Source organism: Ranitomeya variabilis, chromosome 5 (assembly GCF_051348905.1).
Source record: "Ranitomeya variabilis isolate aRanVar5 chromosome 5, aRanVar5.hap1, whole genome shotgun sequence".
Lineage (NCBI taxonomy): Eukaryota > Metazoa > Chordata > Amphibia > Anura > Dendrobatidae > Ranitomeya > Ranitomeya variabilis.
Window position 1 is genome coordinate 59,794,462 of NC_135236.1, and position 24,471 is coordinate 59,818,932.

At 42.6% G+C, this 24,471-nt stretch overlaps 1 protein-coding gene across 2 annotated transcripts in view; it reads left to right on the forward strand.

Moving 5' to 3' along the window:
* Positions 1–24,471, forward strand: part of LOC143773300 (cytokine receptor common subunit beta-like) — a 113,984-nt gene that overhangs the window by 43,061 nt on the left and 46,452 nt on the right. For both annotated transcript variants that reach the window (XM_077260784.1, XM_077260785.1), the window contains exons 3-4: positions 10,841–10,967; positions 19,554–19,711. In XM_077260784.1, the coding sequence (XP_077116899.1) occupies positions 10,841–10,967; positions 19,554–19,711 (285 nt within the window). The remainder of the gene's footprint in view (positions 1–10,840; positions 10,968–19,553; positions 19,712–24,471) is intronic.

A 24,471-nucleotide genomic window follows, 5' to 3' on the forward strand; every position in this document is an offset into this window, starting at 1 on the left:
TTGGTGGGATTTGAACCCAGGACACCAGCGCTGCAAGGCTGCAGTGCTAACCACTGAGCCACCATGTACTCTTCAATGTATCATTGTAATGTTTCAGTCCAAAGTCAGAATATGAGAGGAAGGAGATTGGGGCCAAAGCTGACTGCAAATTCTTCATAAGTTTCTGCGTGTTAATAGCATGTATATTTTCATAAGTGTGGAAAATGGGGTGGTCCTGTATGGAGTGAAAGTTCTTGACAGAGAATGAAAGAAGGGTTTTTGTCAGATAGTGCAAGAGGGGAGTTAGTAAAATCATGAACTGAAAAGAGGCAGGAGAAGATCAGGTCCAGTGTATTTCTGACTTCATGTGTAGAAGAGTTAGTAAGCTGTGAAAGGCAGAAGGAGGAGGTTAGAGGTAAAAGGTGAGTGTCAGATGGGGAGAGGGGATCACCAATTGGGATGTTAAAATCCCCAATGATGAGGGTGAGTATGTTACAGTATAGAAAATTTGAAAGCAAGATGGCAAAGTGATCCAGGAACTGACAGGAGGGGCCTGGAGGGCTCTACACAACCACCACTCAAAGGGCAAAGGGACTGTAGAGTCTGACAGCGTGGACTTCAAAAGAATGAAAGCTAAGTGAGGGTACTTGGGGGTAACCTGAAAAGTACATTTGATGATAGGAGCTGGCCAATACCTCCACCTTGTCTGCTCTCAGGTCTCAGGGTAGTTGAAAAATATAGGCCACCATATGTAAGCAGAAGGACTGGGCAGGGGATGCCTTCCTTGTGCAGAGACCATGACTGTCGGGGCTGTCTCTCTTGTTGTCTGGTGGGAAAACTTAAAAAACCGGACCAACCTTTGCACTTGGCAGCAGGGGACATGTCTGAGGATGAAAAGAAAAAGCATGCGTGGAAGCAGTTAGACTTGGCAGCAACAAACAGAGCGCAGCAGGGGGAGGTGAGTGCTCCGTCCTTCAAGCACCATAGCAGCGCAGACCGGCGCCTGAATATCCCCACTGTCACCCACAGAGACTGTGAGCAGAGATATGCCGTTCACCCGTTGGCCCCCACAGAGCAAAAGTGCAAAACAGCCTGGGCCAGTGACTGCTGCGCGTGTACCGCCTAAGAAGCACTGGGTGTGTGACCGTGGACTGTACGCTGACCTCCCTGTGCATATTTGTCAGGACACGTTGGGCCCCAACAGTGCTGTGGTCTGTGCCCCCCCTGACAGCTACCTCTGGAATAAGGATCCCGCAAAGGACGACATAGAATAACAACTGCACTCAGGACACAGCTCAACATTATCTTCAGGACTACATCGGATCAACTCCACTGTTGTGAATTCTGTTTTTGGGCTCCCTCTGGTGGTTACTGGTGGTACTGGCTGACTTTTGTCTTGCACCTGTTCCCATCAGGAAACTGGGAGTTTCCTATTTAGTCTGGCTTCTCAGTCATTCTAGTGCCGGCAATCGATGTTACCAGAGCACCTCTGTTGCTTGCTACCTGCTCCAAGTCTGCAATTCAGCTAAGTTGGATCTTTGGCATTTTTTGTGTTTGTTTGTCCAGCATGCATTTATATTTCTCTTGCTGCTGGAAGCTCTAGTGATCTGAAATTACTACTCCGGTGTCATGAGTTGATAACGGAGTTAAAGTAATTTCAGGATGGCTGTTTAGGGTTTTGAGGTGACCGCGAAGTCCTCTTTTGTATTTTCTGCTATCTAGTCAGAGGGCCTCTCTTTGCTGAATCTATATTCATACTGCGTACGTGTTTTCCTCTTACCTAACCGTTATTATATGTGGGGGGCTACTATCACTTTTGGGGTTTCCCTGGAGGCAAGCCAGGTCTGTGTATTCCTCTACTAGGGGTAACTAGATCTCCGGCTGGTGCGAGGTGTCTAGGGATAATCGTAGGCACACCCCCTGGCTACTATTAGTTGCGTGTTAGGTTCAGCGTCGCGGTCATCTGAGATTCCATCATTCCTAGAGCTAGTCCGTTTTTGCCTGAGTCCCTGCCATTGGGAACCATGACACTCCACACTGAGCCATCACTTCTTTCGTGGACTCTACAGTCTGGAAGTCGTCTGATTGGATAAGTTGCACCTAAGAACTTTTACTGCTATTGTAACCTGCATTACCCCCAACCTGCATACCCTCTATTTCATATTAGCCCCATTACCCCTGTTGAACTGTTTATTTCCCTGCATGGAGTACATACTTGTTAAAGTAAATACGTTAACCCTTGCTCTGTCTCCTGTCCGTCACTGCATCCCACAACCTGCTCACACATACGAAAGAGCAGCAGCAGCGGTGGTCTCTGAGTTCAGGATCCAGGTTTGAGTAAGAGCCAGAAGGTTAAGGGAATTTAAAAGAAAAAAGTCATGAATATAGGAGAGTTTATTACATGCTGAGTTTATACCAGATTTGAATGTAATTTCTTATCCTTTAGGGTATGTTTCCACGGTCAGGAAACGCTGCTTTTTTGACGCTGCGCAGAGCTGCAGCGTCAAAAAAGCAGCGTCCAGATGTTCCAGCATAGTGGAGGGGATTTTATGAAATCCCGTCTCCACTATGCGTGGAAACCCGCACGCGGCGGCCCTGCGACTCCGGACATGCTGCGCGTCTTTTCAGATCGCAGCATGTCCGTACACCTTGCGGGGACGCAGCGTCCCCGCAAGGCATATCACAGGGCCCTATGGGACAGAGCGATCATCCCGGATGTGAAGAGTTAACACATCCGGCATGATCGCGTCCCAGAAAGGGGGCGGGGCTTAGCGCCGAGCGGCTTCGCCGCTGCGGCGATACCGTCGGCCGTACGGAACGTGGAGCCATAGCCTAAGATGGAGAATAACATCATGATTGCTGGGGATCCAACTGCTAGGACCGCCACTGATCTGGAGAATTGGGGTTCAGAAGAGCCTCTTGTGAATGGAGCGATCATGTGGACCTGCATTCCATTCATTCTCTACGGGACCACTGGAGATTGCTGAGACGCTGCTCTTCGGCACTCTCATTAAAAATGAATGGAATGGAGGTGCATGTGATTGACCTCCGCCCCATTCACACAAGATTCTTCTACTTCCCTGATTTTTGGGATCAATGGCGATCCCAGCTGTCGGACCACCAATCATCGGGAAGTGTAACTGCTTTAAACAATAGCTTAATCTGATTTTCTTTAACATGTTACAATGGAATTCTGTTGTACTTCCCTAGTCAATTTCTTATTCTTTCTGCATATAAAATGATAAACAAATGGTGAGTGGAAAGTTCCTGTTGTACCCACACTGATTCTGTCAACAGCATAGCTACACCTCAGAATGACTTGTACTGATCTTACGCTGTGATTAGATTGAGGGTTTCACTTGTGATTCTGCTAAAATTACTAGATATAAACTACAAAGGATAAAAAGTGAAATATTTTGCTGTATAAATTAAACATCAGAGCACATGTACAGTCATAATCTAAATGTAGAACCATACATATAAGATACTCTGAGGTTTTCTTCTTCACTAATAACTATAGTTCCCACCCAAGCTCTTTTAGGATTATGCTACAAACTCAACGAAACGGCAGAATAAAATTGTGATGAGTAAAAAGTATAAAACCAAATTAGACACAATCACAGCGATTTGAAATTCAATGGATATTGAGACAGTTGCATTTGCCCACAAGACAATGTTCTCACATGTCCATGGTCTAACACACTCGCTTATCTCATATACTACTCTCCATCAAAAAGTGGCTACATGCGAAACCTCATGTTGCTCATTGAGATATGATCAAGTAGAGTAATGTTCATGTGATCAGTCGGAAGCAATATATATAAGGTTTCAGCTAACCACTGACACTTGCGTGCAAAGACAATGGAGAACAAAACCACAGAACATCACAGATTAGGATACTAAACCAAGGTTTGAAGCTCACACCAAAAATACAAGAAGGACAAACATTGTGTCTGATAAGGAAGGCATCACATCACAAACTTGTACAAGAGCCCTTTGCTGTTTATACATACTTGCTAACTTTTCTAGAGTATTCAGGCTTTAGATCCATGTGCATCTTTTCTGAAGTCACAACACTTGACCCTCATTCGATACTATTACATGCTGTTACCTTCCTTTCCATGACTCTCTTAATTCAGAAACTTCTCTGAACTGTAGGTTTCCATGAAGTTTTGTGCAGGTTCAACAGAGCTCAGAAGACTTCATGATTCTTCCAGGCATCTGGGAAGTCTCTCCTTACTCAGGGAACCCCTCAGATGTCCCGTGAGAGCTTCCAAGTATGTGTTCTTATCAGTTAATATTTATGTAATTCAAATTGTTCAAGTGTGAAGCACAAGTCTGCAGACACTGCGCACTGTTAGGATTCTTCAGTGCCGATGCCAGGAGTGGGGGGTCATGTGACTTTAAACCTTCAACAGTCCCAAAGCCCATGCTTGGAAAAACTCCACTTCTGCACCCAATCCTCATCAATCACACATTAACAGTTCCCATCGAACATATTGCACACATAGCCATCATCTTTTGTTTTGGCCAAAAGATTTTTTAAGCCACCAGCACGATAAAGTAGACTCTTTTGGCAGGGCCCCACTCTACTGTAGCCTATTAAAAAATTTTAAAATACCCAATACTCTTTTTAGGTATATTTTTCTTTAAGGGAATGTCTCACAAACATTTTTTAAATTGACCACACACCATTACCAAAATCTATATTATAAAACCACATAGTGACCGAATACTTCCAAATACAAGGAAAAAACGGCACCACACAATGACCAGACCACATATTTTCACCACATAGTGACTGAATTATACTGCAAACAAGGAGCAAATACCATAACACCATGGCCAGACCACATATTACCACCTCATAGTGACAGAATAATACCACATACAGGGAACAAATAACACTACTACATGACTAGATCACATATTACCTGTTGTGAATTCTGTTGTGGGTTCTGCTCTTGGGCTCCCTCCGGTGGTTATAAGTGGTAGTGCTGCTGTTTGTCCTTCACAGCAGTCATCAGGTGCGTCCACTTCAGACGGGGCTATTTAGTCTGGCTTCACCCTTTAGTGAGTGCCAGTTGTTCATTGTTTCTGGAGGATTCACATCCCTTCCTGGTCGCTCCTGCTTGCAGTTCATTTCTTCAAGATAAGTTCTGCTTGTTTTTCTGCCCACATGTTGTGGGCCTCATTGTTCAGTGCTTTGCATGTTTTTTCTTGTCCAGCTTTATCTGTGTAAGGATTTATGCAGCCAAGCTGGAATCTCTGGAGAGGCAGATTTACCCTCCATGTCTTTAGTTAGATGTGGAGTTTTTCGTATTATCTGTGGTGGACATTTCATAGTATTTTAATACTGACCGCATAGTTCTCTGTCCTATCTTTTCTATCTAGCTAGATTGGCCTCCTTTGCTAAATTCTGTTTTCAGCCTGTGTATGTTTTTTCCTCTCCTCTCACAGTCAATATTTGTGGGGGGCTGCCTATCCTTTGGGAATTTTCTCTGAGGCAAGATAGTTTTCCCTTTTCTATCTATAGGGTTAATTAGTCCTCCGGCTGTGTCGAGGTGTCAAGGATTGGTAGGTACATCCCACGGCTACTTCTAGTTGCGGTGTTAAGTCCAGGGTCTGCGGTCAGTACAGTTACCACATTCTCCAGACTATGTCTCATGCCGCTCCTAGGCCACCAGATCATAACAACTACCATCACCACATAGTGACAAAAATAATACCAGATAGAAAGGGAGAAATATGGCCACACTGTGACCAGAACACATATTACCACCATATAGAGAGTGAATAATACCACATATATGAGACAAATATCATCACACCATGACCAGACCACATATTATCACCACATACTGACCAAATAATACCACATAAAAAGAACAAGTAGTGCCACACCATAAGACCACATATTACCACCACATAGTGACCACATACTACAATACAGATCATTATTAAAAAAACACAATACTAATATTGCCATTTGTGCCATTATACATAGCAGCTCTGTCCATAGTATACAGTGTATTGTGTAAGTGTACAGGTAATACAGGGACTCACCAGTGACATTATACACAGGAGCTCTGTAAATAGTGTCAGTGTACAGGTAATACAAGGACTCACCAGTGACGTTATACGCTGGAGCTCTGTATATAGTATACAGTATATAGTGTCAGTGTGCAGGCAATACAGAGATCACCAGTGACATTATATACTGGAGCTCTGTATATAGTGTCAGTGTACAAGTAACACATTGACTCACCGGTGTCATTATACACAGGAACTCTGCATATAGTGTAAATGTACAGGTAATACAGGAATCACCAATGATCATATACACTGGAGCTATTTATATTATCTATAGTGTACAAGTAATTCAGTGATCACCAGTGAGAGTATACACAGGAGCTCTGTATTTAGCCTATAGCGTACAGGTAATACAGAGATCATTATACACAGGAGCTTAGTACATAGTATACAGTGTATAGTGTAAGTGTATGGGTAACATACGGACTCACGAATGAGGTCTCTATTTGAAGTTCTTCATCTTTGCTTTTCTTCTTCATCCAGCTAAGACTGTCACTCAATGACCAGGCCACATATTACCACCAAATAGTGACCGAATACTGCAATACTGATCATTAATAAACAAACACAATACTAATATTACCATAAGTGCCATTATACATAGTAGCTCTGTACGTAGTATGCAGTGTATAGTATAAGTGTATAGGTAATACATGGACTCCTCAGTGACATTATACACAGGAGATCTGTACATAGTATACAATATATAGTGTAAGTGTACAGGCAATACAGAGATTAGATGTACATGAATATAGAATAGTAATTGGTCATCATCATTATTGGAACCTCCTATCTCCCTTAAATCAATACACATGATGTAGAAGAAAATTCATTAAACCAAGCACCTTCTTCCAAAGTGCAGGAATCCAGTTTTGATATTCGTGTATCCATTTACAAGTTCTTTTGACGATAGTCAAGGCTCACCATGGACGCTCTGATCAGTCTATGGCACATCTCCACACACGGCAAGCAGTGACGCTCTATTGGCACTTTTCTTTTATAGACAGCAGTAATTTTTAAGCCATTTATTAATAATTTTTGTGTGAGTGGATCACATGGATGCCCCACAACCATCAATGAACCTTGGGCCCTCGTGATCAGTTGTCCTTCCTTAGACCATTTTTAAGGAGTATTGACCACTGCAATCCAAGGACATCTCACAAGACCTCCTACTTTGCACATCCTTCACAATTTGGTCCCTGACAGTCATTTACATCCCTACTGTTGATATAGTAAAAAAGAGATTTGTTACCACCTTCACCTGACTGTGGTTTTAATGTTATGGCTGTTAAATTATTATAGTGGTGTGTTCTAATTAGGACTTTTAGTTTTTTTCATGCTTTAGGGCTGAGGTGTAAATGTTACCTCTACCCACTATAGTTAAATGGCTGGACTATCAGTCTGCATTCACACTGCAGTTTTTTTCACGAAAAAATTGACTTAGTTTCATCCATGTTTTCCATTAGAGTGTCATCAGGTTTTCATGAGATTTTGATAATCAGAGTTTCATCATTTTTTTTCTCTTCCCCTATCAGTCAGTAAAAAAAGGAGAGCATAGAGCAGACTGGAAGCCACGCTCATCACACAGGGTGCTGGTGGGAGACACTGCACAAAGGAGGAGACATTTATGTAAAGAGCATGGACCAGCCCCTGAAATGAGCCTCACTGATGACACTTTATTTCAAGGAGGGGCTGTGACAATGACCACAGCATCTCTCCTCTGGTGACACATCATTTCAAGGAGGGGCTGTGACAATGACCTCAGCATCTACTGTTGTGAATTCCGCTCTTGGGCTCCCTCCGGTGGTTGTAAGTGGCACTTTTGTGAGTTCTGCTCTTGGGCTCCCTCCGGTGGTTTTAAGTGGTACTGCTGCTCCTTGGATTTAGTAGTCAGCAGCTGCTTCCACTGATTGCCTTTCTGGCTCGGCTATTTAGCCTGGTTCTATCCTTCAGCCTGTGCCAGTTGTCAATGGTTCCTGGTTGGATTCACATCTCTGCTTGGATTTCCCTGATATTCTGACCAGTTCAGCAAAGATAAGTCCTTGCTTTGTTCTTTTGCAGTCCACTTGTTGTGGACTTAATCTTTCTACACTTTCTATGTTTTTTCTAGTCCAGCTTGTCAGTATGGATTTATTCAGTTAAGCTGGAAGCTCTGGGAAGCAGATTTACCCTCCACACCTTTAGTCAGGTGTGGAGATTTTTGTAAACTCTGTGGTGGATTTTTCTAGTTTTTAATACTGACCGCACAGTATTCTGTCCTGTACTATCTATCTAGCTAGACTGGCCTCCTTTGCTACATCCTGGTTTCATTCTGCGTATGTCATTTCCCTCTCCACTCACAGTCAATATTTGTGGGGGCTGTCATATCCTTTGGGGATTTTCTCTGAGGCAAGATAGCTTTCCTGTTTCTATCTTTAGGGGTAGTTAGTCCTCCGGCTGTGACGAGGTGTCTAGGGAGTGACAGGAACATCCCACGGCTACTTCTAGTGTTGTGTTAAGCTCAGGAACTGCGGTCAGTTCAGGTACCACCTCCTCCAGAGCACGTCCCATGTTGCTCCTAAACCACCAGCTCATAACAATCTACCCTCTGATGACGCTTCATTTCATGGAGGGGCAGAAACTGTGACAATGACCACAGCCTCTGACCCCTGATGATGTTTCATTTTAGGGAGGGGCAAGGGCTGTGACAATGACCACAGCCTCTGACCCCTGATGATGCTTCATTTCAGGGTGAGGTAGGGGCTGTGACATTGACCACAGCCTCTGACTCCTGACAATGCTTCATTTCAAGGAGGGGGCCAAGGCTATGACAATGACCACAGCCTCTGCCCCCTGGTGATGCTTCATTTCAGGGTGAGGTAGGGGCTGTGACATTGACGACAGCCTCTGTCCCCTGGTGATGCTTCATTTCAGGGTCAGGTAGGGGCTGTGACATTGACCACAGCCTTTGACCCCTGATGAATCTTCATTTCAAGGAGGGGGCCGAGGCTGTGACAATGACCGCAGCCTATGGCCCCTGTTCTGATGATGCTATGTTTGAGTATTCCAGCATCCACTGGAAGTAGAGAAAAAAAATAAGGCAGATAGATAATGTAGTTAGGGAACGGTAGGGAATTTTAAAGCACATATTTTAGAAAATAGCTTAGATTGTGGGACTGAATAGATCGGGAAATAATCCTTTGACTTCAGACCACCTCTTTAATGTCTCTTACTTAGAAACACTGTCTGCTCCTTTCAGCCTCGGTTTCTGTACACCAGTCTCCCATTTCAAGGGTTACACAACAAATCCACAAAATATGCAAGGCCAACAATTTAACCTGTGGATTTAGGGCCCCCATAAAAAATTGGGTAAAATCTGCATAAAAAAGCTGAGTCTCCTCAACAGAAAATGACACTCTGCAGATTTCAAAAACGCAATTGTGGCACCTCAGGAGTTCGGGTACCACAGTAGTGCTGCCTTCCTCTCGGGGAGGGTAGTGATATGCCTGGAGACAAGAGGAATTCTTTTGGCAGGTAAAATCCCACACACCTTCTGAATCCAGGCCAGGAGGGGGAGCTCAAAACCCTGTTTTAGGGGAATTTCCCTGATATCCATCCTGGTCTGGAGGAGGAGCTAGACAGTTGGTCCCAGGAGACCAGTGAGAGCAGTGTAGTCTGGAGCAGACAGTGAAGGGAAATGCGCAGAGGAGAGATTTTTAGGGCTCAAGGAGGCTGCTATTGGGCCTCTGAGGAGCCAGAGCACGGAGACAGGGTACCTGGAGCCCGAGGCTGTGGGGAGCTGCAAGCCCACAGCAGAAATGGAGGGCATAGAACTGTACATATACTGCCCGCATTAAGCCTGTGGTACAGCAGCATTCTGGAGCCTGGAGTCACCATGTGGAGACCCCAGAAGGAATGGCTCAAGCTGCCTATCATACATGCACTGTCCCAGGACAGAAAGAGGACCAGGACCTTGTTAGGATACCTCAGGCAGCAAGGGACTTATAGCGAGCGCAAAGTGGAAGGCTCCCAACCTGACTTGCCAAAGGGATTTCACTTGTTTCCGGGCTGCCTGGACTCCTTATGTACCTGTTGCCGGTACCTTGGACTGAGGCCTGCTAGATCTTCAGTAAACCAGGTAAAGACTGCAACGCTGTGTCCTTTACTCATTCACTGGCATACACCATCATCGCCATACACCTTGGGAGCCCTGGGGACTTCGCTTCACCTGTGGGAAGCGTCACCATCACTGCTGCATCAACATCCCCCAGAGGACCCCTTTAAAGCAGCATTGGTCACCCTGACTGAAAACCACAGGTGGCGTCACGACAATAGACTTTCACCATATCCCTTGAAAGACCGTTCCCCTTTTACAGTGAGTCCCAGGGCCATGGACCGGGTCGCAGCCACGTGACATCCCCTTTAAGAGCGACCGGACCCGGTACAGAGTACCCCACTGCCCTGGTGGGTGACTCACATTAAAAGCCAAATTCTGTAATGAATCCACATCACTTGAAAAAACAAATAGTATTTGATGAGGTTAAGATTAAACTCATCCACTTTGCTGCTACTCATTCCACATCAGATGTAGCTGTATTGTCTGACAATGTGATCATCAAAACTTATTCAACATCAGAGAAAAAAAAAATCTCGTGGAGCTTTCTTTGGAGCAATTGATGGCACAGCCCAGTGTTATGGTATGAAATGTCCCTGTCAACAACTCAAACATTGAATGTGATGATGTATATCGATTCTGTGTGCGGACCCTTCACCATTATTCTCTATTTAGGTTCCAAGTTAAAGGACAGTTTGTCCTGTTTCCTGAACTATACAGAAAGTATTGTAACCTGCTCATGGTCAGAAAGTCAAAGTTCTCAACAACTGGTGAACATGAGTTTAGCAGAAATAAATCAAAGGTAAATCATTTCCTTCACTGGTTTAAATTACTATGTGTTGTCCTTAACCCCTTTACCCCCAAGGGTGGTTTGCACGTTAATGACCGAGCCAATTTTTACAATTCTGACCACTGTCCATTTATGAGGTTATAACTCTGGAATGCTTCAACGGATCCCAGTGATTCTGACACTGTTTTCTCGAGACATATTGTACTTCATGATAGTGGTAAAATTTCTTTGATATTACCTGCGTTTATTTGTGAAAAAAATGGAAATTTGGCGAAAATTTTGATAATTCTGCAATTTTCCAACTTTGAATTTTTATGCCCTTAAATAACAGAAATACAGTATGTCACACAAAATACTTAATAAGTAACATTTCCCACATGTCTACTTTACATCAGCACAATTTTGGAACCAAATTTCTTTTTGTTTAGGGAGTTATAAGGGTTAAAAGTTGACCAGCAATTTCTCATTTTTACAACACCATTTTTTTTTAGGGACTACATCACATTTGAAGTCACTTTGAGGGGTCTATATGATAGAAAATACCCAAGTGTGACACCATTCTAAAAACTGCACCCCTCAAGGTGCTCAAAACCACATTCAAGAAGTTTATTAAGCCTTCAGGTGTTTCACAGGAATTTTTGGAATGTTTAAAAAAAATGAACATTTAACTTTTTTTCACAAAAAATTTATTTTAGCTCCAATTTGTTTTATTTTACCAAGGGTAAAAGGAGAAATTGAACCCCAAAAGTTGTTGTAAAATTTGTTCTGAGTATGCTGATAACCCATATTTGGGGGTAAACCACTGTTTGGGCGCATGGCAGAGCTCAGAAGGGAAGGAGCGCCATTTGAGTTTTCAATGCAAAATTGACTGGAATTGAGATGGGACGCCATGTCGCGTTTGGAGAGCCCCTGATGTGCATAAACATTGAAACCCCCCACAAGTGACACCATTTCGGAAAGTAGACCCCCTTAGGAACTTATCTAGATGTGTAGTGAGCACTTTGACCCACCAACTGCTTCACAGAAGTTTATAATGTAGAGCTGTAAAATTAACAAATCATATTTTTTCACAAAAATGATCTTTTCGCCCCAATTTTTTATTTTCCCAAGGGTAACAGAAGAAATTGGACCACAAAATTTGTTTCTAATTTGTCCTGAGTACGCTGATACCCCATATGTGGGGGTAAATCACTGTTTGGGCGCATGGCAGAGCTCAGAAGGGAAGGAGCGCCATTTGACTTTTCAATGCAAAATTGACTGGAATTGAGATGGGACGCCATGTCACGTTTGGAGAGCCCCTGATGTGCCTAAACATTGAAACCCCCCACAAATGACACCATTTTGGAAAGTAGACCCCCTAAGGAACTTATCAAGAGGTGTGGTGAGCACTTTGAACCCCCAAGTGTTTCACTACAGTTTATAATGCAGAGCCGTGAAAATAAAACTTTTTTTTTCTACAAAAATTATTTTTTAGCCCCCAGTTTTGTATTTTCCCAAGGGTAACAGGAGAAATTGGACCCCAAAAGTTGTTATCCAATTTGTCCTGAGTACGCTGATACCCCATATGTGAGGGGAACCATCGTTTGGGCGCATGGCAGAGCTCGGAAGGGAAAGGGTGCCGTCTGGAATGCAGACTTAGATGGATTGGTCTGCAGGCATCATGTTGCATTTGTAGAGCCCCTGATGTACCTAAACAGTAGAAACCCCCCACAAGTGACCCTATATTGGAAACTAGACCCCCAAGAAACTTATCTAGATGTGTTGTGAGAACTTTGATCCCCAAGTGTTTCACTACAGTTTATAATGCAGAGCCGTGAAAATAAAAAATAATTTTTTTCCCACAAAAATGATTTTTTAGCCTCCTAAATTTTTATTTTCCCAAGGGTTACCAGAGAAATTGGACCCCAAAAGTTGTTGTCCAATTTGTCCTGAGTATGCTGATACCCCATATGTTGGGTAAACCCCTGTTTTGGCGTTCGGGGGAGCTCGGAAGGGAAAGAGCACTGTTTTACTTTTTCAACTCAGAATTGGCTGGAATTGAGATCGGACGCCATGTCGCATTTGGAGAGCCCCTGATGTGCCTAAACAGTGGAAACACCCCAATTCAAACTGAAACCCTAACCCAAACACACCCCTAAACCTAATCCCAACCCTAACCATAACCCTAACCACACCCCTAACCCAAACATGCCCCTAACCCTAATCCCAACCACACCCTTAACCCCAACATACCCCTAACCCTAATCCCAACCATAACCCTAACCACACCCCTAACCCTGACACACCCCTACCTAATCCAAACCCTAATCCCAACTGTAAATGTGATCCAAACCCTAACCCTAACTTTAGCCCCAACCCTAACTTTTAGCCCCAGCCCTAACCCTAACTGTATGCCTAACCCTAACTGTAGCCCTAAATCTAACTGTAGCCCTAACCCTAACTTTAGCCCCAACCCTAACCCTAACATTAGCCCCAACCCTAACCCTAACTGTAGCCCCAACCCTAACCCTAACTTTAGCCTCAACCCTAACTGTATCTCAACCCTAACTGTAGCCCTAACTTCAGCCCCAACCCTAACCCTAATTTTAGCCCCAACCCTAACTTTAGCCCCAACCCTAACCCTAATCCTAATGGGAAAATGGAAATAAAACATTTTTTAATTTATTATAATTCCCTAACTAAGGGGGTGATGAAGGGGGTTTGATTTACTTTTATAGCGGGTTTTTTAGCGGATTTTTATGATTGGCAGCTGTCACACACTAAAAGATGCTTTTTATTGCAAAAAATAGTTTTTGCATCTCCACATTTTGAGAACTATAATTTTTCCATATTTTGGTCCACAGAGTCATGTGAGGTCTTGTTTCTTGCGGGACGAGTTGATGTTTTAATTGTTACCATTTTTGGGAACGTGACATTTTTTGATCGCTTTTTATTACAATTTTTGTGAGGCAGAATGAACAAAAACCAGCAATTCGTGAATTTCTTTTTTTTTTTGGGGGGGGGTGTTTATACCTTTCCACATTTGATAAAATTGATAAAGCTGTTTTATTCTTTAGGTCAGTACGATTACAGCGATACCTCATTTATATCTTTTTTTATGTTTTGGCGCTTTTATACGATAAAATCTATTTTATATAAAAAATAATTATTTTTGCATCGCTTTATTCTGAGGACTATAACTTTTTTATTTTTTGCTGATGATGCTGTATGGTGGCTCATTTTTTGCGGGACAAGATGTCGTTTTCAGCGGTACCATGGTTATTTATATCTGTCTTTTTGATCGCGTGTTATTCCACTTTTTGTTCGGTGGTTGTTTTTTGCCTTGGTTTTTTTTCTTTTTTTTATAGTGATCACTGAAGGGGTTAACTAGTGGGACAGTTTTACAGGTTGGATCTATGCGGACACAACAATACTAAATATGTGTACTTTTATTGTTTTTTTTATTATTTAGACAAAGAAATGTATTTATTGGAGCAATATTTTTTTTTTCATTATTTGGGATTTTTTTTTTTTTTTTACACATGTAAATATATATATATATTTTTACTTTTTTACTTTGTCCCAGGGTGGGACATCATGCTACAGTGTCAGATTGCTGATCTGACACTTTGCAAGCCACCTCCCTGCAGGACCCGGAAGGAGCCCCATGGCCATTTTGGATCTGGGGCCTGCAGGGAGGAGGAGGTAGGAGACCCTCTGAACAACACAATCACATGGCGTTGTTCCGAGGGTCTCAGGGAAGCACACAGGGAGCCTCCTCCCTGCGCGATGCATCCCTATGCCGCCGGAACGCTGCGATCATGTTTGATCGCAGTGTTCTGGTGGTTAATGTGCCCAGAGCGGTCCGTGACCACTCCTGGCACATAGTGCCGGATGTCAGCTGTAATAATCAGCTGACACTCGGCAGCGATCAGCTGCGCTCCCCCAGTGAGTGCGGCCGATCGCCTATGACGTACTATTCTGTCCATGGGAAGTAGGGCCCGGGTCACATGGACGGAATAGTACATCTAATGGCAGAAAAGGGTTAATGACCACCAATTCCAATGGAGGAGACTCGTAGCGTAACGAGTGACTTAAATACTACAGAATACAGCACAGTATTTGACAATACAGTTAAATAAGTTCTGCCATCAAAGGTTTTTTCCTCTTACTATATATCAGTCATCATATTATGGCACAGCTAGGAAAATCAAAGATTAGAAAAAATAAATGTATGCACATGTAAGTACTCATAAGCCTAAGCCAGAGCAAATGTCAGTTATATGAGTGCTGAGGATGGTATTCGAGGTGAGCATACATAAAGTGGACCATGGTTTCAAAAGACCTGTAAGAAATAATACAAAAAACCCAAAGAAGAACCTACAAAATGGCCAAAATGAATTTGATATAGAACATATTAATCAAATATTAATCAAAAGATGGCTGTGCCAGAATCATGCAACAATAAGAGGTGCATATCAAGATAAAAACAATGATATAAAAGTAAAAATGCATATTAATGTGTAACCAGAATCATGAGGAACAGACTGCAGAGAGTGTTGCATATGTATTTGTCATGGTCAACAATTATGTACATATGACAATGTTGTAAAACATGAGAATACAAAAGATAATAATGACAATGTTGTAGTAGCATCAAACAGTAGGGCCAATAGAGGTAATGTTGCTTACTTTGTTAAAAATGTCTTGACTGTGTGTCAACAACCACATAGCTGAAAATGGTGAGTGTACATACATAAATGTAAGTCCTTGTGCAGATATGTGGCATCTGCACACAAAGTCAGGGAAAGTGAATAAAATCCATTATATGCTACTTATGGCCACTAAAACAGCGTAATGTACCTGTCTATTGGCCACAATGACTTCCAAGAGATGCATCCACCCCAATGAGGGTTTCGGCCTTAGCTTCATCAGGGGCAACGCCAAAATGCGCATCGGGGTGGGTGCTTCTCTTGGAAGTCACTGCGGCCTATTGACAGGTACATTATATCTTATTGGTGGCCATAAACAGTATGTACTTGTTTTTATTATGCATACCCCTCCTCACATGTAAAGCGCCATAAAATAAATGGCGCTATAACAATAAATAATAATAATAATAACAATATAATGGCTTTATATAAACAACCTAAAGTCTTATTCAATGGCAAAATAATGGCACTTCAACATTCAATTCATACACGACAACACGTAGGAATAGAATGAAACCTAAGACAATAAGAAGTATGCCATAAAAACAGGAAGTTAAAATAGTTCAAAATCTTTATTAAATATAAATGACATAAAAATTCAAAAAGATTCCCCATCAAAGGGACAAAGTAATAGTGATATGAATAAGTGCAGATCAGAAAAGATCCCAATGAAAAGAAAACGTGTCCCAACTGGATATACATGTGCTTCTAGGGGGGCCACATAGTGCACTAAATATAAGAACAAAGTGCTTGCATGTAAAATAATAAAGAGAAGATTATATAGGGACAAATACCTGAGATTTAGAATCAGACTCTAAGCATGCAGAAGGGTCAGCTCCTGTTCTTAGCAGAAATTTACAGGACAGCGTAACTAGGTGACCACGCAGCCATCTTTCGGCCCAGGGTCACTATGGAGAACACAATCGTGTTTTTGCCGATGGGAGCAGAGAGGGAGCTCCCTCCCTCTGCGATGCCCATTGATATCACTGTCATTATTGGCAGCGACATCAGAGGGGTAAAATGCTCGCAATCAGCACCAGGGTGTCAGCTTTGATGTTTAGCTGGCACTCGGTGACAATCATGCCGTACTCCTATGGCAGTTTGCGGGAACGCACTTCTGCAGAGCCGTACCTGTTCCACACTTGTCGTGAAGGGGTTAAATTACAGTTTTTCATACTGTTCCATTTCAGGCATACCCAAATTTTTGTACTTTTCTGTCATAACAAATTTTGTAGTTAACAGCATATACATTATTAGCTATACCTTCTATCTTCTTTGGAACTTTTTTTCCATTAATCTCATCACCCATCACAACTTATTTTTCATTTATGGTATATTGATTTTTATTTTATGTTTTTACTCAAAAAATCTGTTATTCTGAATTAAGCACGGTCATTGCTTGTAGGCTTTATAACTATACAAATTGCTGGATACCATAAGGCTGTAATTTTAGCCACGACACAGATCATGTGGCCCAAGATCGCTCTTGTGCAACTGTTACACTGCAGTGTAATGTAGATGGATGGGATCACAGAGGGACTCCTAGAGTACAGTAAGGGTACCGTCACACAGTGCAATTTTGAACGCTACGACGGTACGATTCGTGACGTTCTAGCGATATCGTTACGATATCGCAGAGTCTGACACGCAGCAGCGATCAGGGACCCTGCTGAGAATCGTACGTCGTAGCAGATCGTTTGAAACTTTCTTTCGTCGCTGGATCTCCCGCTGTCATCGCTGGATCGTTGTGTGTGACAGCGATCCAGCGATGAGTTCGCTGGTAACCAGGGTAAACATCGGGTAACTAAGCGCAGGGCCGCGCTTAGTAACCCGATGTTTACCGTGGTTACCAGCGTAAAAGTAAAAAAAAAAAAACCGTACATACTCACCATCTGATGTCTGTCAGGTCCCTTGCAGTCTGCTTCCCGCTCTGACTGTAAGCGCCGGCCGGAAAGTGAGAGCAGATCACAGCAGTGGCGTCACCGCTGCGCTCTGCTCTCAGTGTACGGCCGGCACTGTCAGAGCAGGAAGCAGACTGCAAGGGACCTGACAGACATCAGATGGTGAGTATGTACGGTTTTTTTTTTTTTACTTTTACGCTGGTAACCACGGTAAACATCGGGTTACTAAGCGCGGCCCTGCGCTTAGTAACCCGATGTTTACCCTGGTTACCAGCGAACCTCGGCATCGCTCCAGCGCCGTGATTGCAAAGTGTGACCGCAGTCTACGACGCTGGAGCGATAGTCATACGACGCTGCGACGTCACGGATCGTGCCGTCGTAGCGATCGTAATTGCACGGTGTGACGGTACCCTAAGTCACAAAAAGTCAAGCCAATTGGATTTTTTGTGACTTGCTTATCAAGGCATTTATTCGAGATGTAGCAGTGGCACACAAAAGATCTTTCTCCTGTGTCATAGCTAAAATCTCCGTGTAGCCCCAGTCTGAATTTGACTGCCCCAGTCACACTAGATTCATATTATGAAAATATCACTAGGTGATCCATTGGGGGGGATTATGTTTTTATACCCGAAAAGTTTTTTTTACGGATTTCACATGATAGACTACACTATTATGTCTCACAAAAAAGGAACAATAAGAATCCCAAGTTTAATCTTTTTTTTGTTGTGTTTGGCCAGTAATAACACGTGGTTTGGTTATCAGTACCACATCTTCCTTCTCCACAAGTAACATTGATAAAATCAACTTGAGGGAAAAAAGGAATTGGGAGACCCAGCACTATGGGGATGGTATCCTAGTACTCAAAAAGGGAAAGAAGTTGGCGATACACATTAGACAGCTGTTGACCTAACAATCGTTTTGCCACCAGATATCTCTCCCGACTCCCCCATACATAGGAACTCTTGGCTGGTGCAGCTTTCAATCCAGTCTTCTCTTTAGGAGTGTGTAGTAAGCCAATGCCAGAATCATCTGAGAGCAGCTAATCTGCCCTCCAAACAAATGGATTTTTTTTACCCCTGACATAATATATCAGGCTACAGTTAAAAACAAAAGCAATTAAAAAAAACCCATACACATTAGATATTTGGTCTAACTGCAGTTTGGCCAATCCTGACGTAAAACCTGCAAAGTTCTGCAGACCCTGAAGATTGCTGAAGAGATAGCAAAACTTTCTATCCTTTCTAACACCACTTCCTCACCACTGGTCAGTGTAGATTAGGTTGTTGAGGGCCATTTTACTGTTGTAAATAAGCTTGTGTAATGGGCAGTATAAGCAGTGGGAAGTGTGGTGCTGTAGTAGATCCACTCACCACCTCTCTAGTCGCACTGCTCAATAGGCTAGAGAGCATTAGGAACCTCTCTATCATGCTGGAACTAGTATACATGGATGGAGTTCCAAAAATTACATCTGTAAAAACAGCCATCTTTTTTTATCCATGTAAATACAAGTTTTTTTTGTTTTTTTTACAAGGACGATATCATTCAATGTCCTTAAAATATTCAATCCTCAACGTACTCCAAAGTGGTTGGTAGGATATGAATCTTTAAAATTGTAATTTTTATGTTTATAAAATAGGTGTAGGACTGGGGTGCCCAGGGCCCACCGGTAACCAACTCCAGGGCCCTATTTTTTACCTACATGCAAATGTGACATTGCCCTCAATCCCAAATTTATATAATAATGAACTTGGTTGATTGTTAAATGACTACAATGCCAGCTTTGTCTGTACATAGTGATTTAAGTATAGAGAGCCAAGTACTGTTCATATAAGATGGAGGTGGCTCACTTCTGCACATTGGCGCATGGGAGGATTGGTCTGTTCTCCTGTGGGCCAAGCCTGGGTATAGTGGAGATGAGTCCATGTCCACTTTTGTCAAGAAGTAATGCTTCAAATGTGTAGAGGAAGGCTTCACCATCTGTTTAACTACAAAATTTATATTTGCAGGCCTTTTTGCCAGGATATGGAACCAGTCAAATTTACAGAAACTCATCTAATATGGACATGTCATAGAAATGTTTCTGAATTAAAACTTTTTTCATTCATAAGATTTACTTTTTTACCGGACAGAAGTTTAGAGAGTCGCCTTAGTGTGTCTAATGAAGGTAGGTGTCAAGAACATTGAGCCATCTTTCTCTGCAGTTCACAAAATTGGGTGAATACGAGATATAACCTGACAAGACTCTCAATGAGATCTAATATTCGAGAAGGGCAACATTGTAGTCGTTCAGTGTTGTCAGATCAGCTGGGGCTGATATTCTTGACCAGTCTCTTCCTTAGGGCTCGTTCACATGACTGCATTTCTGGGCCAAATGCTGTCTGTGAAAAAAAGGTAAAAGAACCCAAGGGTAGGTTCATACTTTCATATAAGAGTTTCATCCAGAAAAATGGGACAATTTTTTTTCTCACCTGTCGTACTTATACAATCCATTTTTTTTATAGCAACAGCTATTAATCATATACTGGATGACCATTTACAGTTTCCTATGTTACAGAATTGTAATCTAAAAAACAAATACTATACTGTGTCTCCATATGGCATGCGATTTTTTTTCCATGCACCCGTAGACTTGAATGGGCGAGTCTCATCCGATTTATGGAAGGAACTAGTTAATGACATTGTTTTTTTACACACAGATTTGGTCAGTGAAAAAAAATTCCTCATCTGCACTGCCCCATTGAATAACATTGGTCTGAGTGCTGTCCGCTGTTTTTATAGAAATCACTCGAAATGAAAATACTGTAGCGTGAACGAACTATGGTGTCAGGAACATTGCTATTAGTAGGAGCCATAGAAGTTCTTTGGATGTTCTCCTAGGAGCTCGTGTAATATTATAGATGACTTAGGGTACTGTCACACAATGCAATTTTCGTCGCTACGACGGCACGATCTGTGACGTCGCAGCGTCGTATGATTATCGCTCCAGCGTCATAGACTGCGGTCATACTTTGCAATCACGGCGCTGGAGCGATGCCGAAGTCCCCGGGTAACCAGGGAAAACATCGGGTTACTAAGCGCAGGGCCGCGCTTAGTAACCCGATGTTTACCCTGGTTACCAGCGTAAACGTAAAAAAAACAAACAGTACATACTTACATTCCGGTGTCTGTCCCCGGCGTCTCAGCTTCTCTGCACTGTGTGAGCACCATAGCCGGAAAGCAGAGCGGTGACGTCACCACTGTGCTCGCTTTCCGGCCGGCAGGCGCTCACACAGTGCAGAGAAGCTGAGACGCCGGGGACAGACACCGGAATGTAAGTATGTACTGTTTGTTTTTTTAACGTTTACGCTGGTAACCAGGGTAAACATTGGGTTACTAAGCGCGGCCCTGCGCTTAGTTACCCGATGTTTACCCTGGTTACAAGCGAACACATCGCTGGATCGCTGTCACACACAACGATCCAGCGATGTCAGCGGGTGATCAAGCGACGAAAGAAAGTTCCAAACGATCTGCTACGACGTACGATTCTCAGCGTGATGTCTGATCGCAGTAGCGTGTCAGACACAGCGATATCGTAACGATATCGCTAGAACGTCACGAATCGTGTCGTCGTAGCGATCAAAATTGCACTGTGTGACAGTAGAGTTATTGAAGTACCTTAGAGTTATTGAAGTACCAAATTTTCCAAACTATAAGATGCACCCAAGTTTAGACATAAAGAGGTAAGAAAAAAAGTCACATTAATTAAAATTTCTCTGGGGGTCTAAAGATACAAACAGGTTAATATCAGTTATTACTTTACATGGTCTCATACCAGTGACATAACTTGAAGTTTGTGGGTCCCAATGCAAAATCTCCAATGGGGTCCACAACTAATACAGGTCTTTAACAGTAATAGGCTTTACATATGGTGAAAAGGGACGTTTGAGGCCACATAATCTCCATGGCCTGGGTGCAATTGCAATCCCTGTACCTATTATGGTTAAGCCCCTGTTTTTTACTACTTTTCACATACATTTTTCGGGGGTACAACAAGTGTACTAGCTTCCCTAGTAATTAGTACAGGACAAGTGACCACCACAGCCTTCCCTATAAACAACACCCATATGCCCCATAGATTACCACTTCATGGAATACTCATTAGTCCTCATTGCTGTCTTACAGACCTATGCACCCATTGTAATCCAAAAGAGTATCCTTTTGGGTTATGCAGAACTGGTATGTGTCAGAATATCTTTCATTCCCTGTACAGAAAAGTTTGATCTATCACACCTTTCTCTACAGTCGGGCAGAGTAGAAAACATACATTATGATACATGATTTTTACAACTCTAGTCAATGGGCGTATACCACTCTGTGTCCTAGAGTGGCATTGGACACGGAAAATACTTTTTGCTTATACCCTATGAGCCTAGGCTTTGATTTATGTGGTACAAACCTGGGCACGGATAGGTATCAAGTGTATGGTTTACTTGATGGAGAGAGGGTGTTACCAGCATGAGACATGTAGATGAGGACAGCAGACTGTCAATCATTACATGTGTCATATTGGTAATGCCCGCTTGCATTTAAAATAAACTCTACAGGCAGAATCTGGGGGAAATCTGTGTCCAGCTCATAGATCTATGAGTTGGGTGCAGATCAACTGATCAGTGGTGATATTGATTTTATAATGCCAATCACTTCCCACCCCTTTCCAGCTAGATGTGTCTGGCCTCGCTCAATACACTTGTAATAAAAGAGTCCACACACTTCTGGTCGCCACGTGACTGCATATATACAGTTGTGCTCAAAAGTTTATATACCCCGGCGGAATTTTTGCTTTCTTGGTCTTTTTTCAGAGATATGAATGATAACACCAAAGCTTTTCTCCACTTATGGTTAGTAGTTGTGTGAAGCCATTTATTGTCAAACTATTGTGTTTTCTCTTTTTAAATCATACTGACAAACAAAGGACCCTGATCAAAAGTTCACATACCCCATTTCTTAATGCTGTGTACAATGACAGCTTGAAGTCTTTGGTGGTAGTTGTGGATGAGGTTCTTTATTTTCTCAGATGGTAAAGCTGCCCACTCTTCTTGGCAAAAAGCCTCCAGTTCCTGCAAATTTCTGGGCTGTCTAGCATCAACTACACGCTTGAGATCTCCCCAGAGCTGAGGTCAGGAGACTGAAATGGCCACTCCAGAAACTTTAGTTTGTTCTGCTATAGTCAATGACAGGTTGACTTGGCCTTGTGTTTTGGATCATTGTCATGTTGGAAGTCCAAATACGTCCCATGCGCAGCGTCCGGGCTGATGAGTGCAAATTTGCATCCAGTATTTGCTGATAATGTGCTGCATTCATCTTTCCTTCAACTTTGACCAAGTTTCCTGTGCCTTTGTAGCTCACACATCCCCAAAACATCAGCGATCCACATCCGTGCTTCATAGTAGGAATGGTTTCCTTTCATCATAGGCCTTGTTGACCTCTCTCTAAATGTAACGATTATGATTGTGGCCAAAAAGTTCAATTTTGGTCTCATCACTCCAAATTACCTTGTTCCAGTAGTTTTGAGGCTTGTCTCTGTGCTGTTTTGCATATTGTAGGTGGGATACTTTGTGGCATTTGTGCAGTAATGGCTTTCTCCTGGCGACTTGACCACGCAGCCCATTTTTCATCAAGTGACTCCTTATAGTGCATCTTGAAACAGCCACACCGCTAGTTTTCAGAGAGTCCTGTATTTCAGCTGATGTTATTTGTGGGGGGGGGATTTCTTTGCATCCCAAACAATTTTACTGGCAGTTGTGGATGACATTTCTGTTGGTCTACCTGACCATGGTTTTGTTTTTACAGAGCCTCTGATTTTCAAATTGTTATTCACAGTTTGAATGCTGCTGACTGGCTTTATCAATTCCTTGGATATCTTTTTGCATCCCTTTCCTGATTTACACAGTTCAACTACCATTTCCTGTAAATCCGTTGACAATTTTTTTGCTTTCCCCATGACTCACAATCCAGAAATGTCAGTGGCTGGATGAAAGATGCAAGAGTCTGTCTGGATCCCAGAAACTCACTCAGCTTTTAAGCGCACACACACGGATTACAAGCAAACAGGTCACAGGTGAGGATGTTACCTTTAGTAGCCAGTCAAACCCATTTGTGTCAACTTCTGTGCATGTTATCAGGCCAAAATCACCAGGGTATGTGAACTTTTGATCATGGTCATTTAGATGTTTTGGGTTGTCATTATGATTTAAAAAGAGAAAACACAGTAGTTTGACAATAAATGGCTTCACCCAACCACTAACCATGAGTGGAGAAAAAGTTTTGGTGTTATCATTTATATTCTCTGAAAAAAGGCCAAGAAAGCAAAAATTATGTAGAGTTTGTAAACTTTTGAGCACAACTATACAAATCAAATACTTGTGGTCACACCCCCCCACTCCCTGAGCTGGCACCGAAGAATCCTCACAGTGCACAGTACAAGGATTCACAAGCCTGCAGTCACATAGAGTGACTGCAGACTTATAACCTAAGGCCAGACAACCCCTTTAAGGCCCAGAGACATCTTAGACTAGTGATGGGAAATTTATTTTTATGAGCTGCTACATGTTGTGGAGGGCAGAACCAATATGTTAAAATTAATTCTGCTCAATATAAATATTAACTCATTATTACTTTATATTAATATTAATTGTATTTATTAATATTGAGCAGAATTAATTTTGTTGACTCACTTCGCCCCTTTTCCCCCAGTGCACTGCTCTGATCTTTGCTCTGTGCAGACTGAACTCCACAGCAGGTGTGAACTAGTGACATCAATGTACCTGCTGAGATGCAAAAATCAGTCTCACACAGAATGCCTGAAGAGGGATCTCCCTCCTGTACCACTATGTTCACCGGTTTCTGTAGATGGAGGACAGGGCTAGAGAGAGAAGTTATTTGGTG